Source organism: Agelaius tricolor, unplaced genomic scaffold (assembly GCF_023055355.1).
Source record: "Agelaius tricolor isolate 1412-34295 unplaced genomic scaffold, bAgeTri1.0.p SCAF_2, whole genome shotgun sequence".
Classification (NCBI taxonomy): Eukaryota; Metazoa; Chordata; class Aves; order Passeriformes; family Icteridae; genus Agelaius; species Agelaius tricolor.
In genome coordinates this window covers 95,139,712-95,155,222 of record NW_027269262.1, presented here as the reverse complement: position 1 = coordinate 95,155,222, position 15,511 = coordinate 95,139,712, and the positions used below count along the sequence as shown (strand labels likewise).

General features: G+C 50.8%; 5 protein-coding genes across 5 annotated transcripts; all 5 read left to right on the top strand.

Moving 5' to 3' along the window:
- The first annotated feature begins 1,107 nt into the window (after window positions 1-1,107).
- Window positions 1,108-1,416, top strand: LOC139587560 (feather beta keratin-like). Its single transcript, XM_071421998.1, has one exon. It carries the CDS (start codon window positions 1,108-1,110, stop codon window positions 1,414-1,416), a length of 309 nt encoding a protein of 102 aa, XP_071278099.1.
- Window positions 1,417-4,408: 2,992 nt separating this feature from the next.
- Window positions 4,409-4,717, top strand: LOC139587559 (feather beta keratin-like). Its single transcript, XM_071421996.1, has one exon. The coding sequence runs from the start codon at window positions 4,409-4,411 to the stop codon at window positions 4,715-4,717; it is 309 nt and encodes a 102-aa protein (XP_071278097.1).
- A 2,938-nt stretch (window positions 4,718-7,655) lies between these two features.
- LOC139587558 (feather beta keratin-like) lies at window positions 7,656-7,964 on the top strand. Its single transcript, XM_071421995.1, has one exon. The coding sequence runs from the start codon at window positions 7,656-7,658 to the stop codon at window positions 7,962-7,964; it is 309 nt and encodes a 102-aa protein (XP_071278096.1).
- A 2,799-nt stretch (window positions 7,965-10,763) lies between these two features.
- LOC139587557 (feather beta keratin-like) lies at window positions 10,764-11,072 on the top strand. The gene has a single exon (XM_071421994.1). It carries the CDS (start codon window positions 10,764-10,766, stop codon window positions 11,070-11,072), a length of 309 nt encoding a protein of 102 aa, XP_071278095.1.
- Window positions 11,073-14,026: 2,954 nt separating this feature from the next.
- On the top strand, window positions 14,027-14,335 carry LOC139601022 (feather beta keratin-like). The gene has a single exon (XM_071449710.1). The coding sequence runs from the start codon at window positions 14,027-14,029 to the stop codon at window positions 14,333-14,335; it is 309 nt and encodes a 102-aa protein (XP_071305811.1).
- Window positions 14,336-15,511: the final 1,176 nt, after the last annotated feature.

Below are 15,511 nucleotides of genomic sequence, written 5' to 3'. Positions count from 1 at the left end.
AGGACATGACACTGACGAATTGTGGGAAGAAAAACATTCCCCACATCACAACACACAAATCTATGACACACAAAACCGATGTTAAAACTTCTGTTCAAGTACCTCTAGTGGGGAATAAGGTCAACCAATTTTTTTTTTGAAAAATAAAATCCACAGTTCCTTCAATTGAACATCAAGTCTTTCTATAGCCTTCAAACATTTTTCTTTCCATGTTTCTCTCAGATCCACGTAACAGGACCGCACAGTGTGACCATGCTGGGCCTAGCTGAGACGAGCATTACGGATGAACCCACACAAGACATTGGACAGCAGGGAAGGTGACACAGGGATTGTTCTTCCATATCCAGCAAGAAAGGCCGGGAATATGCACAGGTTTAGAATGTCAGAAATGGGACAGGGAGGGAGAGAACATGATCAAAGGGGACATCCTTCATCTCCAGTACAGCTGCAAAGCCCAGATGAGCCTGACATGGCTGTGGGGGAATGAGGACCCTCTCCACAAGACACCCACAAACCACAGCACGCCAGGGACATTGTGTGACTTCACTGTTGACACCCCACAGTCCAAAGCTCTGGTCACATCCACATCCTGCCAAAAAAACATCTTCATCAACAGCCATTGGTCTCTAACACCTGCATTTAAAAGCTGCTGAGAAGGACAGATGGACATGGATGCAAAAATAGAACATGACACTGCAGAGGTGGGGGATGGAAAACATTCCCCACCTCAGGACTCACAACACTGATTCAACCAGGAACTGTGGCCTGCAAAATGCCCCAAAGCCATGGGACAAGGCTGGACCGCCCCTTCAGAACCAGCATAAAAGCCGGCCCAGAGCCTCTCTCCCTCACACACTTCTCCTCAAGCCTTCTCCTCCTGCTCCTGCCCAACAACCAGGTAAGCCTCAAGCCCTGACCCTCCTGCTCCTGCAACCCCTGGCCCCTCTCTTCCAGCATGCTCAGATCCATCCTCAGCAGCCCTCACGCCTACCCACAGCCCCACAACAGCCTCCACAATACCTCACTCTCCTGCATCCCTGCCCCACGCTCATCCACACCCCAGTCTAACCTCATCCCATCTCTTCCAGGCACCTCCAAACCACACTCATGGCCTGCAATACCCGCTGCAGTCCCTGTGGACCCACCCCGCTGGCCAACAGCTGCAACGAGCCCTGTGCCCTGCAATGCCAGGATTCCCGCGTCATCATCAACCCTTCCCCTGTGCTGGTCACCCTGCCAGGACCCATCATGACCTCCTTCCCCCAGAACACCGCCGTCGGATCCACCTCCTCCGCTGCTCTGGGCACTGAGCTCAATGCCCAGGGACAGCCCATCTCTGGCGGATTTGGCTTTGGCCTTGGCTACGGCCTGGGAGGCCTGGGCTGCTCTGGCAGAAGGGGCGGCTACATCTGCTAAGGGCCCTCAGCACCACCCGTGACACCACCAGCTCTGGCCTCTGCCAACAGCTCCTCCAAGCAAAGCAAATTAGCTGACGGCCTCTATACTTTTACCTCACACCTGATTCCTTCAGCTCCTTCCTTCTCATCCCTATTTCAATTAAATAAATTTTTCTTGCATCAAAACATGAGTTGCTTCCTCTTCATTTGTATTCCAATTGTTTCACATCCTCACCCTTTGCAATGCCAGCGCTCAACCATTATGTGGCATGGAAAGGGAGAAAAGAACATTTCTTAGCAAACATGTCTCCACCAGGAACAACCAGTGCTGACATGGAAAACAGGGGAGATGGGAGACCTTCCAGAACATGACACCAGGGCATTACCTCAATCTACCAAAGGCTTGGACACAAAAATTCTCTCCTGGGCACTACTCTGCCAAAGTCACTCTATTCTAGCATCACTTGGAAAATTTTCCGAAGCACTCTTGAGTCTAGCCTGTGAAAAGAGGAATAACATGCTCTATTAGGGCAGGAAGCCCTAATAACATACTGTATTAGGGCTGAGTGAAAATGATTCATCCCCCTTGCCCAACGAGGCCAAACAGGAGCAGGATTTCCAGGATTATGGCCAGTTCAGTTTTGGACCTCCAAGAAGAGCTTCTCATTGCCTCTTACATCTGGGACAATCCACACACACTGAAAAATTCTTTCTTCCTTTGCTCATGGAATTCCATCTATTTTCACTCATGCAAGTGCCCACTTTCTCTCCATGTGTGCAGTGCTGAGAACAGATGGGCTCCCAGACACTGGTGACAGCCCCTGCCCAGCCTTGTCTCCTGAGAGTCCCAGCTCTCTCAGACTCTCATCTAGCAAAGATCTACCAGCCCATTTAAGTATCTGGTGGCCCTCAACAGGTCTTTGTCTACTGCCCTCTTGTGCTTCTTCACCAATCAAGGCCAGAATTGTCTACACCACCTCACCCAGGATCTCACCAGTGCTCTAAAGAGACGAAGGGCCAACTCTCATGACTTCATGGATACAATTTTCTGGAACCTGTCTTAGAAACAGGTGATGCCCCACTAAAGTGATGCCCCACTAAAATAATGCCCCACTGCAACCTGCTGGTCTGTGTTCTCGATCAGCACCACAGGATCCTGCTCACAAAAGCCACTTCTCAGACTCTCACCCCACAACATGACCCAGGGTCAAGTGCTACTCCTGTCCAGATGCAGAACTTCTCATTTCCCTTGTTTGAGCATTGGGAGATATCTTTAACCCTTCGTCTTGAGGTCCTTCTGAGATGTGGAACAGCCAAGTGAGGCCTCAGATATGCCATCACCTGCCAGCTTGCTGAAGGGGCAAATCTCCCACTGCTGACAAGGAATGGAAGAGTCCAGGCACTCACACCTGGCACAGATGTAAAGCCCAGACCAGCCTGACACACCTAGGATAGTTTTGGGTCCCTCTTCACAACACACACATAAACCCAAAACCAGGAGTTCTACAGGCTGACGTCAATGATGACTCCCCACCTCTCCAAATCCTGGTCACGTTTTCAGCCCTTTTAGACACACACCATCAACACCAGCCTTTCATCACAAATACTCACACTTTAAAGGAGGAATGGCCACAATGGAAGGGGCAGCTCCTCATGCACAGCTCAGCTGCAAAGCCAGACCAGTATGACATGGCTTTGGTGGAATGGGACCCATATTCACAGCACACACACAAACTAAACTATGTAAGTGCCACAGAATGGCCTCACTGACGACACCCATATAATTCTTTGGGCTTTTGTTGCATATTTTTGTCTTTGTGACACACATCTTCCAAGTAAATCGTCCCAAATACCCACTCTCACTTAAAAGCTGTGGCCAAGGCGAGGTGGACACAGTCTCAAGGGCAAGACATGACACAGCAGAATTGTGCGCAGGAAAACATTCCCATCATCACAAATCACAAATCCATACCACACAAAAGAGATGTTACAATTTCCATACAAGTACCTCTAGAGTGGAATAAGGTCCACCCTTGTTTTTTCAAAGATAAATGTCCACAGTTCCTTCAACTGCTCCTCAAGTCTACTTATCCTGCACCAGTTTTCCTTTCCAGGTTTCACTCAGAGCCCAGCAATGGGACCCCACAGTGTGACCTTGCTGGGCGCAGTTGAGATGAGTGCTACTCGATGAATCAACAGAAGACATTGGAAAGCAGGAGAGGGATCACAGGATTGTTCCCCCATATCCAGCAGGAAAGGCCTGGCATATACACAGGTTTAGAATGTTAGCAATGGGACAGGGAGGGAGATAATGTGATCCAAGGGGAAGCCCGTCATCTCCAGTAGAGCTGCAAAGCCCAGATGAGTCTGAGGTGGCTATGGGGGAATGAGGAGCCTCTCCACATGACACCCACAAACCAAACAACACGAGGGCCAGGGGGTGACTTCATGTTGAAACTGCATTGTCCAAAGCTCTGGTCACATCCACAGCCCTCCACAAAAAAACATCTTCATCAACAGACTTTGGTCTCTACTACTTGCATTTAAAAGCTGCTGCCAATGTCAGATGGATACAGATGCAAAAGCAGGACATGACACAGCAGAGTTGTGGGATGGAAAACACTCCACACCACAGGACTCACCACTCTGAGTAAACCAGGAACTGTGGCCTGCAAAATGCCCCAAGGCCATGGGACAAGGCTGTCCCACCCCTCCAGAACCAGCATAAAAGCCGGCCCAGAGCCTCTCTCCCTCACACACTTCTCCTCAAGCCTTCTCCTCCTGCTCCTGCCAACAACAAGGTAAGCCTCAAGCCCTGACCCTCCTGCTCCTGCACTCCTGGCCCCTCTCTTCCAGCATGCTCAGCTCCATCCTCAGCAGCCCTCATCCCTCCCCACAGCCCCACAACAGCCTCCACACTCACTTGCCCTTCTGCCACTTCACTCCTTGCACCCCCATGTCCCTGCCCTGCCTCACCCCTCTCTCTTCCAGGCACCCTCCACACCACATCCATGGCCTGCAACAGCCGCTGCAGTCCCTGCGGACCCACCCCGCTGGCCAACAGCTGCAACGAGCCCTGTGCCCTGCAATGCCAGGATTCCCGCGTCATCATCAACCCTTCCCCTGTGCTGGTCACCCTGCCAGGACCCATCATGACCTCCTTCCCCCAGAACACCGCCGTCGGATCCACCTCCTCCGCTGCTCTGGGCACTGAGCTCAATGCCCAGGGACAGCCCATCTCCGGCGGATTTGGCTTTGGCCTTGGCTACGGCCTGGGAGGCCTGGGCTGCTATGGCAGAAGGGCCGGCTACATCTGCTAAGGGCCCTCAGCACCACCCCTGACACCACCAGCTCTGGCCGCTGCCAACAGCTCCTGCAAGCAAAGCAAATTAGCTGACGGCCTCTATACTTTTACCTCACACCTGATTCCTTCAGCTCCTTCCTTCTCATCCCTATTTCTATTCAATAAATTGTTCTTGCATCAAAACCTGAGTTGCTTCCTCTTCTTTTTGAATTCCAATGGTCTCACATCCTCACCCTGTACCATGCCAGCACTCAACCATTATGTGGGATGGAAAGGGAGCAAAGAACATTTCTTACCAAATATGTCCCCACCAGGAATAACCAACGCTGACATGGGAAACAGGGGAGAGTAGTGGACCTTCCTGAACATGACACAAGTCCATCCCCTCATCTACCAAAGGCTTGGACACAGCAATTCTCTCCTGGGCACTGCTATGACAAAGTCACTCTATGCCAGCAGACACTTGAAAAATTCTCTTCCCAGCAGCACTCTTGAGTCCTCCCCGTGGACAGAGGAACAAGAGCATCCACTTGGGCAGGAAATCTCGAGAGCAAGTGCTTCCATTACCTATGCTCAAGCAGACCTGGCAGGAGCAGGATTTCCAGGATTATGGCCAGTTCAATTTTGGACCTCCAAGAAGATGGACGCCTTTGTCTCTTACACTCTGGGACAATCCACACATACTGAACAATCCTTCCTTCCTCTGCCCATGGAATTCCATCTATTTTCACTCGTGCACGGACCCCCTTTCCCTTCATGTGTGCACTGTTGAGAACAGCTGGGCTCCCGGACACTGGTGACAGTCCTCTGCCCAGCCTTGTCTCCTGAGAGTCCCAGCACTCTCAGCCTCTCCTCTAGTAAAGATTCTCCAGCCCTTGCACTACATGATGGCCCTCAACCTCTCTTCGTTCACTACCCCCTTGTGCTTCTTCAGCTGTTGAGGCCAGAACTGTCCATAGCACTCCTCACAGAAGCTCACCAGTGCTCTAAAGAGAGGAAGGGCCACCTCTCACGACTTCATGGCAACAATTTCCTGAAATCTGTCTTGGACACAGGTGATACCCCACTAAAGTAACTCCCCACTGCAACCTTCTGGTCTGTGTTCTTGATCAGCACCACAGGCTCCTGCTCACAAAAGCCACTTTTCAGACTCTCTGCCCACAGCATGAGCCAGGGCACAATGGAATTCCTGTCCAGATGCAGAACTTCACATATTCCGCTCTTGAAATGCAGGACTTTCCTGTAACCCTTAGTCTTAAGGTCCTGCTAACTTGTGGAATAACCAAGTGGGGGCTCAGAGACTCCATCATCTGCCAGCTCACTGAGGAGGCAACTCAAATCTCCAACTGCCAACATGCAATGGAAGAGTCCAGGTGCTCACACCTGGCACAGATGCACAGCCCAGACCACCCTGACACACCTGGGAAAGTTTAGGGCCCCTCTTCACAACACAAACAAAACCCCAAAACCATGAGTTCCATGGGATGACCTCACTGATGACAACCCACCTCTCCACATCTTGGTCACATCTTCAGTCTCTTTTACACACACCATCAACACGTTACAGGAGGAATGGCTGTGATGGAAGGAGCAGCTCCTCATGCAAAGCACAGCTGCAAAGGCCAGACCAGTCTGACATGACTGTGGTGGAATGGGGCCCATATTCACAACACACACACAAAGTAAACAACACGAGTGCCACAGAATGACCTCACTGATGACACCCATATTGTTCCTAGGCTTTTGTTGTATATTCTGGTTTCTCTGACACACATCTTGCAAGAAAATCCTCCCAAATTCCAACTCACTTAAACGCTGCTGTCAAGGTCAGATGAAAACAGCCTCAAGAGCAGGATCTGACACTGAAGGATTATGGGAAAGAAAACACTCCCCACATCACAACGTGCAAGTCTATGCCAGGCAAAACCAATGTTAAAATTTTTCTTCTACGACTTCTAGAGAGTAACAAGGTCGACCATCTTTTTCTGAAAAGTGAAAGCCTGTAGTTCCTCCAACTGCTCCTCAGATCTTCTTCTTATCCTTCACCACGTTTCCTTTCCAGGTTTCACTCAGAGCCCAGCAATGGGATCCCACAGTGTGACCGTGTTGGATCCTGCTAAGACAAGTGCCACAGGAAGAACAAACAAAAGACATCGGAGAGCAGAACAGGGATCACAGGGATTGTTCTCCCATATGCAGCAGGAAAGGCCTGGCATATACACAGGTTTAGAATGTTGGCAAAGGGACAGGGAGGGAGAGAATGGGATGGAAGGGGACACCCTTCATCTCCAGTACAGCTGCAAAGCCCAGATGAGCCTGACATGGCTGTGGGGAAATGAGGACCCTCTCCACAAGACACACACAAACCACAGCACACATGGGATATTGCGTGACTTCACTGTTGGCACCCCACTGCCCAAAGCTCACGTACACAGCCCTCCACAAAAAACATCCTCATGCACCGCCCTTGGTCTCTAATACTTGCATTTAAAAGCTGCCGCCAATGTCAGATGGACGTGGAGTCAAAAGTAGGACATGACATTGCTGAGCTGTGGGATGAAAAACACTCCTCACCTCATGACTCACCACTATGAGCTAACCAGGAACTGTGGCCTGCAAAATGCCCCAAGGCCAAGGGACAAGGCTGTCCCGCCCCTCCAGAACCAGCATAAAAGACAGCCCAGAGTCTCTCTCCCTCACACACTTCTCCTCACGCCTTCTCCTCCTGCTCCTGCCAACAACAAGGTAAGCCTCAAGCCCTGACCCTCCTGCTCCTGCACCCCTGGCCCCTCTCTTCCAGCACGCAAAGCCCCAGGCTCAGATGACCTCATGCCTCCCCACAGCCCCACAACAGCCTCCACACTCCCTCACTCTCCAGCATCACTGCCCCTCGCATGCCCACAACCCTGTCGAAATTCATTCTTTCTCTTCCAGGCATCCTCCAAACCACACTCATGGCCTGCAATACCCGCTGCAGTCCCTGCGGACCCACCCCGCTGGCCAACAGCTGCAACGAGCCCTGTGCCCTGCAATGCCAGGATTCCCGCGTCATCATCAACCCTTCCCCTGTGCTGGTCACCCTGCCAGGACCCATCATGACCTCCTTCCCCCAGAACACCGCCGTCGGATCCACCTCCTCCGCTGCTCTGGGCACTGAGCTCAATGCCCAGGGACAGCCCATCTCTGGCGGATTTGGCTTTGGCCTTGGCTACGGCCTGGGAGGCCTGGGCTGCTATGGCAGAAGGGGCGGCTACATCTGCTAAGGGCCCTCAGCACCACCCCTGACACCACCAGCTCTGGCCTCTGCCAACAGTTCCTGCAAGCAAAGCACCTCGGCTGATGGTCCTTCTACTTCCACCACACTCTGGATCCCTTTAATTCTCTCCCGTGCCTTTTAATGCTTTTTCATTAATAAAGTTTTCCTGCATCAAAGCCTCACATGTCTCCTCTTCATTTGAATTCCAAAACTCTCATACCCTCACCCTTGGCTGGATGGCAAAGGGGCACAACACCTTCCTCAACAAGTAGAACCCCAACAGTAACAACCAGGACTGCCACAGGAAGCTGGGTTGAATCATAATCATCCAGAACATGACAAAATCACATCTCCTGCCATTCCAAAGGCTTTGACAAAACAATGCTCTCCTGCTCATTGCTCTGGTTAAGTCTCTCCATGCAAGCATATGCTGGACAAAATCTCCTCCCATCACAACTCTCAAACCACACAAACAATCACAATATCCTTCACTCTCAGAGAAACTCAGAAAGTGCTGCAAGGGTTTCCATCCCCTCTGCTCAAGGAAGGCTACCCAGGGAAGGATTTCCAGAACCATGGACACTTCAGGTTTTCATCTCTCTGGACAAATAAACTCCTGCACCTCTTCCACTTTGTGACCAACCTCACACGAAGAAAGGCTTGTCTGCTCAGCCCTTGGAATTCCATCTGTTTTTACTTGTGCCATTGCTGACTTTTCCTTCACATGTGCGGCACTGAGAAGAGATGTAATCCCTCGGCTTCATTCCCTGCCATCCGGGATTTACACACACTGGTAACAAGCCCCATCCAGTCTGGTTTCCTGGAAGTCCCAGCTATTTAAGTTCAATATGAAAAATCCTTTCAGCCCTTTATTATTAATATTTTGGTAGTCCTGAACTGACCTTGATTCCCTAAGTCTGTGGGCGTCCGCCTCTGGGGAGCCCCAGAACTTCTCACACTGACTCATGTCATTTTTGAGGATGTTGAAAAGAGTTAGCCACAGGGATACAACTATTGAGCCACTTCATTTGGATTTTGACTCCAGCTTGACTTTGCATCACAAGGCTCCAGGTCACATTGTTTCAATATTATATAAATAGAGCAGTCCACATCACTGACCCTTTACACCATATGTATGTACATCCTTGCATGGTCTGGGATGATGAAGGAGGAGACACTGCCAAAGACATTGCTAAGAGGTGGAGGTAAACACCAGCCATGGCTCCCTCATCACCCACAGTAAAATTCTTTCTTTCTCTATGGAAAACAGAGGTCACTAACACAGGATTTTGCCCTCCAAATTCAACTCTAACTGCCCAACATCACCTTGTATGATCTGCACGAGGAAACACTTTGTAGGGGAAAAAATTGTCCCATCCTTGAGTTCAGGAACAGGGTCCCTGGAAAGCCATGGGCAAGGAGGGAGGGAGTAAATGTACTGGAAGGGGCACGACCTGATGCCCAGCACAGCCACCAAGCCCAGAGCAGCCTGACAGGGCTGTAAAGAAATGGGGTCCCTCTCTCAAATGCAGCCACAAACCAAAACACACCTGTCCCATTGGTTGAACTCATTGATGACATCCCAACTTTCAGAGGCATTTGTGGTTTATTTGGGTTTCTCTGACAGGCATCCACCAAGTAAATCCTTCCAAATACCAACTCTCACTTTAAAGCTGATGCCAAGGTGAGATGGACATGCTCACAAGAGCAGGATTTGGAATTGTAGAGTTGCAGAAGGAACTCATGACTCGTCAGGCTGGGCTACAAAAAACTGATATCCTGATTTCCATTCAGTAACCTTGAGAGAGTAAAAAGGTCAATACATTTCTTCTGAAAACTGAATGTATTCAGGTCCTTCAAGGGCTCCACAGACATCATCTTCTTATCCTTCACTAGGTTTCCTTTCAAGGTGTCACTCAGAGCACAGCAGTGGGACCTCACAGAGTAACCTACCTGGGACCAGCTGAGATGAGCGCTAATGATGAATTAACACAAGATATTACAGGACCAGACAAGAGACCTCAGACCACAGGGATTGTTTTCCAATATCCAGCAGGAAAGGCCTGATACATAAACAGGTTTAGAATGTTGGCAATGGACAGGGAGGGAGAGATGACATGGAAGGGGACACCTGTCAGCCGCAGAAGAGCTGCAAAACCCAGACGGTCCTAACGTGGCTGTGGGGGAATGAGGACCCGCTCCACAAGACACCCACAAACCACAGCAAACATGGGACATTGGGTGACCTCACTGTTGACACTTCATTATCCAAAGCTTTGGTCACATCCACACCACTCCACAAAAAACATCACCATCAACATCCTTTGGTCTCTAATACTTGCATTTAAAGTTTCTGAGGTCAGATAGACACACACTAAAAAGCTGGACATGACAGTGTAGAGCTACAGGATGAAAAACACTCCCCACCTCATGACTCACCACTCTGAGCCAACCAGAAACTGTGACCTGCAAAATGCCCCAAGGCCATGGAACAAGGCTGACCCACCCCTCCTGAACCAGCATAAAAGCCAGCCCAGAGCCTCTCTCCCTCACACACTTCTCCTCACGCCTTCTCCTCCTGCTCCTGCCAACAACAAGGTAAGCCTCAAGCCCCGACCCTCCTGCTCCTGCACTCCTGGCCCCTCGCTTCCAGCATGCTCAGCCCCAGCCACAGCAGACCTCATGCCTCCCCACACCCCCACAACAGCCTCCACAATACCTCACTTCCTGCATCACTGCCCCTCGCATGCCCACAACCCTGTCTAAACTCATTCCTTCTCTTCCAGGCACCCTCCACACCACACCCATGGCCTGCAACAACATCTGCAGTCCCTGCGGACCCACCCCGCTGGCCAACAGCTGCAACGAGCCCTGTGCCCTGCAATGCCAGGATTCCCGCGTCATCATCAACCCTTCCCCTGTGCTGGTCACCCTGCCAGGACCCATCATGACCTCCTTCCCCCAGAGCACCGCCGTCGGATCCACCTCCTCCGCTGCTCTGGGCACTGAGCTCAATGCCCAGGGACAGCCCATCTCTGGCGGATTTGGCTTTGGCCTTGGCTACGGCCTGGGAGGCCTGGGCTGCTATGGCAGAAGGGGCGGCTACATCTGCTAAGGGCCCTCAGCACCACCCCTGACACCACCAGCTCTGGCCTCTGCCAACAGCTCCTGCAAGCAAAGCACCTGGGCTGATGGTCTCTCTACTTGCACCTCACACCTGATACATTCAGCTTCTTCTTTCCCATCATTCTTTCACTTCAATAAATTTTTCTTGCACCACAAACTGAGTTGCTTTCTGTCCGTTTTGAATTCCAATGGTCTCACATCCTCACCCTGTGCCATGCCAGCACTCAGCCATTGTGTTGGATGGAAAGGGAGCAATGAACATTTCTTAGCAAATATGTCCTCACCAGGAATAACCAATGCTGACATGGGAAACGGGAGAAGGGTGAAGTTTACAGACCATGACACAAGGCAATCCCCTCATCTACCAAAGGCTTTGACACAATAATTGTCTCCTGGGCACTGCTCCACCAAAATCACACTAGGCCAGCATACACTTGAAACATTCTCTTCCCAGCAGCACTCTTAAGTCTTCCCTGTGAACAGAGGAATAACATCATGCACTTGGGCAGGAACTCCACAGTTCAAATGCTTCCATCCCCATTACTTGAGCAGGCCCAGCAGGAGCAGTATTTCCAGCATTATGTCCAGTTCAGTTTTGGACCTCCAAGAAGAGGGACCCCAATGCCTCGTACACTCTGGAACCATCCACACACACTGAAAAACTCTTGCGTCCCTTGCCTATGGAATTCCACCTAATTTCAATGGTGCATGTGCCTTCTATTCCTCCATGTGTGCAGTGCTGAGAACTGCTGCGTTCCCACACAGGGGTGACACCACCCTGCCCAGCCTTGTCTTCTGAGAGTCCCAGCTCGCTCAGTCTCTCCACTAGCAAGGATCCACCAGGCCCTTGAGTATCTGCTGGCCCTCAACTGCTCTTTGTCCACTAACCCCTTGTGCTTCTTCCCATGTGGAGGCCAGAACTGTCTACACCACTGCACAGTAGGGATCTCACCAGTGCTCCAAAGAGAGGAAGGGCCACTATTCCTGACTTCATGGCAACAAGTTTCTGAAATCTTTCTTGGACACAGGTGACACCCCACTGATGGAATTCCCCATCACAACCTGCTGTTCACTCTGTTCTCAATCAGCACCACAGGGTCCTGCTCACAAAAGACACTTTTCAGAATCTCTGCCCACAGCATGAGTCAGGGTCAAGTGCAATTCCTGTCCAGATGCAGACCTTCTCATTTCTCTTGCCTAAACTTTGGGAGATTCCTTTAAACCTCAGTCTTGAGGCCCCTCTGAGTGGTTGAACAGCCAAGAGAAGCCTCAGACCCACCATCATCTGCCAACACGCTGAGGAGGCAACTCTCCCACTGCTGACAAGGAATGGAAATGTCCAGGCACTCACACCTGGCATAGATGCAAAGCCCAGACCAGCCTGACTGAACTGGGAGAGTTTGGGGCCCCACTGAATAACACACCCACATACCCAATACCATGAGTTCTACGGGCTGACTTCACACATGACACCCCACCTCTCCAAATCTTGGTCACGTCTTCAGTGCTCATTGACAGACACCATCAACACCAGACTTTCGTTTCAAGCACTCACACTTTAAAGGAGGAATGACCATGATGGAAGGGGCAGCTCCTCATGCACAGCACAGCTGCAAAGCCCACACCAGCCTGACACGTCTACAGTCAGGAATGGGGCCCCTCTTCATAACGTACCCAGAAATTAAAGGACAAAAGTGCCATAAAATTACCTCACTGATGACATCCATAATTTTCCTGAGCTTTTGTTGTGTATTTTGGTTCCTCTGACACACATCTTCCAAGAAACCATCCCAAATATCCACACATTTAAAACCTGACACTAAGCTCAAATGGACACGGCCTCAAGAGCAGGACATGACAATCAAGGATTGTGGGAAGGAAAACATTCCCCACATCAAGGCTAAAAAGTCCAAGACAGACAAAGACGATGTTACAATTTCCATTCAATTACCTCTCGAGTGGAATAAGTTCAACCCTTGCCATTTAAAAAAAATTTCCAGAGTTCCTTTAACTGCTCCTCAAGTCTACTTTTCCTGCACCAGTTTTCCTTTCTAGGTTTCACTCAGAGCCCAGCAATGGGACCCCACAGTGTGACCTCATTGAGGCCAGCTCAGATGAATGCTACAGATGAACCAACACAAGACACTGGGCAGCAGGTGAGGTGTCACAGGGACTGTTTTGCTATACCCAGCAGGAAAGGCTTGGCATATAGAAAGGTTTAGAATGTTAGCAATGGGACAGGGAGGGAGAGAATGTGATTGAAGAGGACACATGTCACCCCCAGAAGAGCTGCAAAGCCCAGATGAGGCTGACGTGGCAGTGGGGGAATGAGGAGCCTCTCCACAAGACACCCACAAACCACAGCACACCAGGGCCAGGAGGTGACTTCACTGTTAACACCCCAATGTCCTAAGCTTTTGTCACATCTACATCCCTCTACAAAAAAAACATCATCATCAACATCCATTGGTCTCTAATACTCACATTTTAAAGCTGCCACCAAGGTGAGATGGACATAGACTCAAAAGCAGAACATGACACAGCAGAGTCGTGGGATGCAAAACTCTCCCCACCTCAGGACTCACCACGCTGAGACAAGCAGGAACTGTGGCCTGCAAAATGCCCCAAGGCCATGGGACAAGGCTGTCCCACCCCTTCAGGACCAGCATAAAAGCCAGCCCAGAGCCTCTCTCCCTCACACACTTCTCCTCAAGCCTTCTCCTCCTGCTCCTGCAGACTACAAGGTGAGTCTCAAGCCAGGACCCTCCTGCTCCTGCACCCCTGGCCCCTCTCTTCCAGCCTGCTCAGCTCCAGCCTCAGCAGAGCTCACGCCTCCCCACAGCCCCCACACTCTCTTGCCCTTCTCAAACTTCACACCTCAAACTCCCCCAAACCTGCCCTTCTTCACCCCTCTCTCTTCCAGGCACCCTCCACACCGCACCCATGGCCTGCAACAACATCTGCAGTCCCTGCGGACCCACCCCGCTGGCCAACAGCTGCAACGAGCCCTGTGCCCTGCAATGCCAGGATTCCCGCGTCATCATCAACCCTTCCCCTGTGCTGGTCACCCTGCCAGGACCCATCATGACCTCCTTCCCCCAGAGCACCGCCGTCGGATCCACCTCCTCGGCTGCTCTGGGCACTGAGCTCAATGCCCAGGGACAGCCCATCTCTGGCGGATTTGGCTTTGGCCTTGGCTACGGCCTGGGAGGCCTGGGCTGCTATGGCAGAAGGGCCGGCTACATCTGCTAAGGGCCCTCAGCACCACCCCTGACACCACCAGCTCTGGCCTCTGCCAACAGCTCCTGCAAGCAAAGCACCTTGGCTCATATTTGCCCTACTTCCGCCTCACTCTGGATCCCTTCAAGTTCTCTCTCTTGCCTTTTTATTCTTTTGCCTCAATAAAGTTTTCCTGCATCAAAGTCTCATGGCTCCTCATCTTCTTGAATTTGAACGCTCTCACACCCTCACCCATAACGTGGATGGCAAAGGGTCTCAACAGCTTCCTTAACAAGTAGAACCTCACCAGTAACAACCAAGACTGTCACAGGAAGCAGGGTTGAATTCTGGCCATCCAGAACATGGCAAAATCCCATCTTCTGCAATACCAACGGTTTTGACAAAACAATGCTCTCCTGCTCATTGCTTTGGCAAAATCTCTCCATGCCAGCATACCCTTGACAAGATCTCCTCCCATCAGAACTCAAAGCACACAAACAATCACAATAACTCCCACTCTCAGAGATACTCAGGTAGTGGTGCAAGCGCTTCCATCCCCTCTGCTCAAGGAAGCCTTTCCAGGGAAGGATTTCCAGATTCACAGACAGTTCAGGTTTTCATCTCCTGGGACAGAGAGACTCCTGCACCTCTCCTACTCTCTGACCACCCTAACACTAAATAAAGTTTGTCTGCTCTGCCCTTAGAATTCCATCTGTTTTCACTTGCCCTTGCTGACTTGTAAAACCTGCCACCAATCCAGCCTTGTCACCTGAAAGTCCCAGCTCTCTCACTCCTCTCTGAACAATCTTCCAGCCCTTTAAATATCTTACTGCCCCTGGACAGAACAATGGCCTTGATTCACTACCTTTTTGGGCTTCCTCCCCTCGGCACGCCAGAACTTTTCCCACTGATTCATATCATTTTTCAGGATGTTGAAGAGTGTCGGCCTCATGGATATGACTCTGGAGTTACTTCATTTGACCCTTGATTCCAGCACGACTTTGCATCATAAGGCTCCAGGTCATGTTGTTTTAATATGATATAAATAGAGCAGTCCAACTCACTGACCCTTTACACCATCTCTACATCCTTGCATAGTTTGCGATGATGCAGTAGGAGACAGTGCCAAAGACATTGCTACAAATGGAGGCAAACACCAGCCATGGCTTCCTCATAAGCCACAGTACAAATTTTCTTTCTGTATGTAAC

Excerpts from the sequence above, each read along its gene's own strand:
- LOC139587560 (XM_071421998.1), top strand. The coding sequence starts at position 1,108 with ATGGCCTGCAATACCCGCTGCAGTCCCTGTGGACCCACCCCGCTGGCC.
- LOC139587558 (XM_071421995.1), top strand. The coding sequence starts at position 7,656 with ATGGCCTGCAATACCCGCTGCAGTCCCTGCGGACCCACCCCGCTGGCC.
- LOC139587557 (XM_071421994.1), top strand. The coding sequence starts at position 10,764 with ATGGCCTGCAACAACATCTGCAGTCCCTGCGGACCCACCCCGCTGGCC.
- LOC139587559 (XM_071421996.1), top strand. The coding sequence starts at position 4,409 with ATGGCCTGCAACAGCCGCTGCAGTCCCTGCGGACCCACCCCGCTGGCC.
- LOC139601022 (XM_071449710.1), top strand. The coding sequence starts at position 14,027 with ATGGCCTGCAACAACATCTGCAGTCCCTGCGGACCCACCCCGCTGGCC.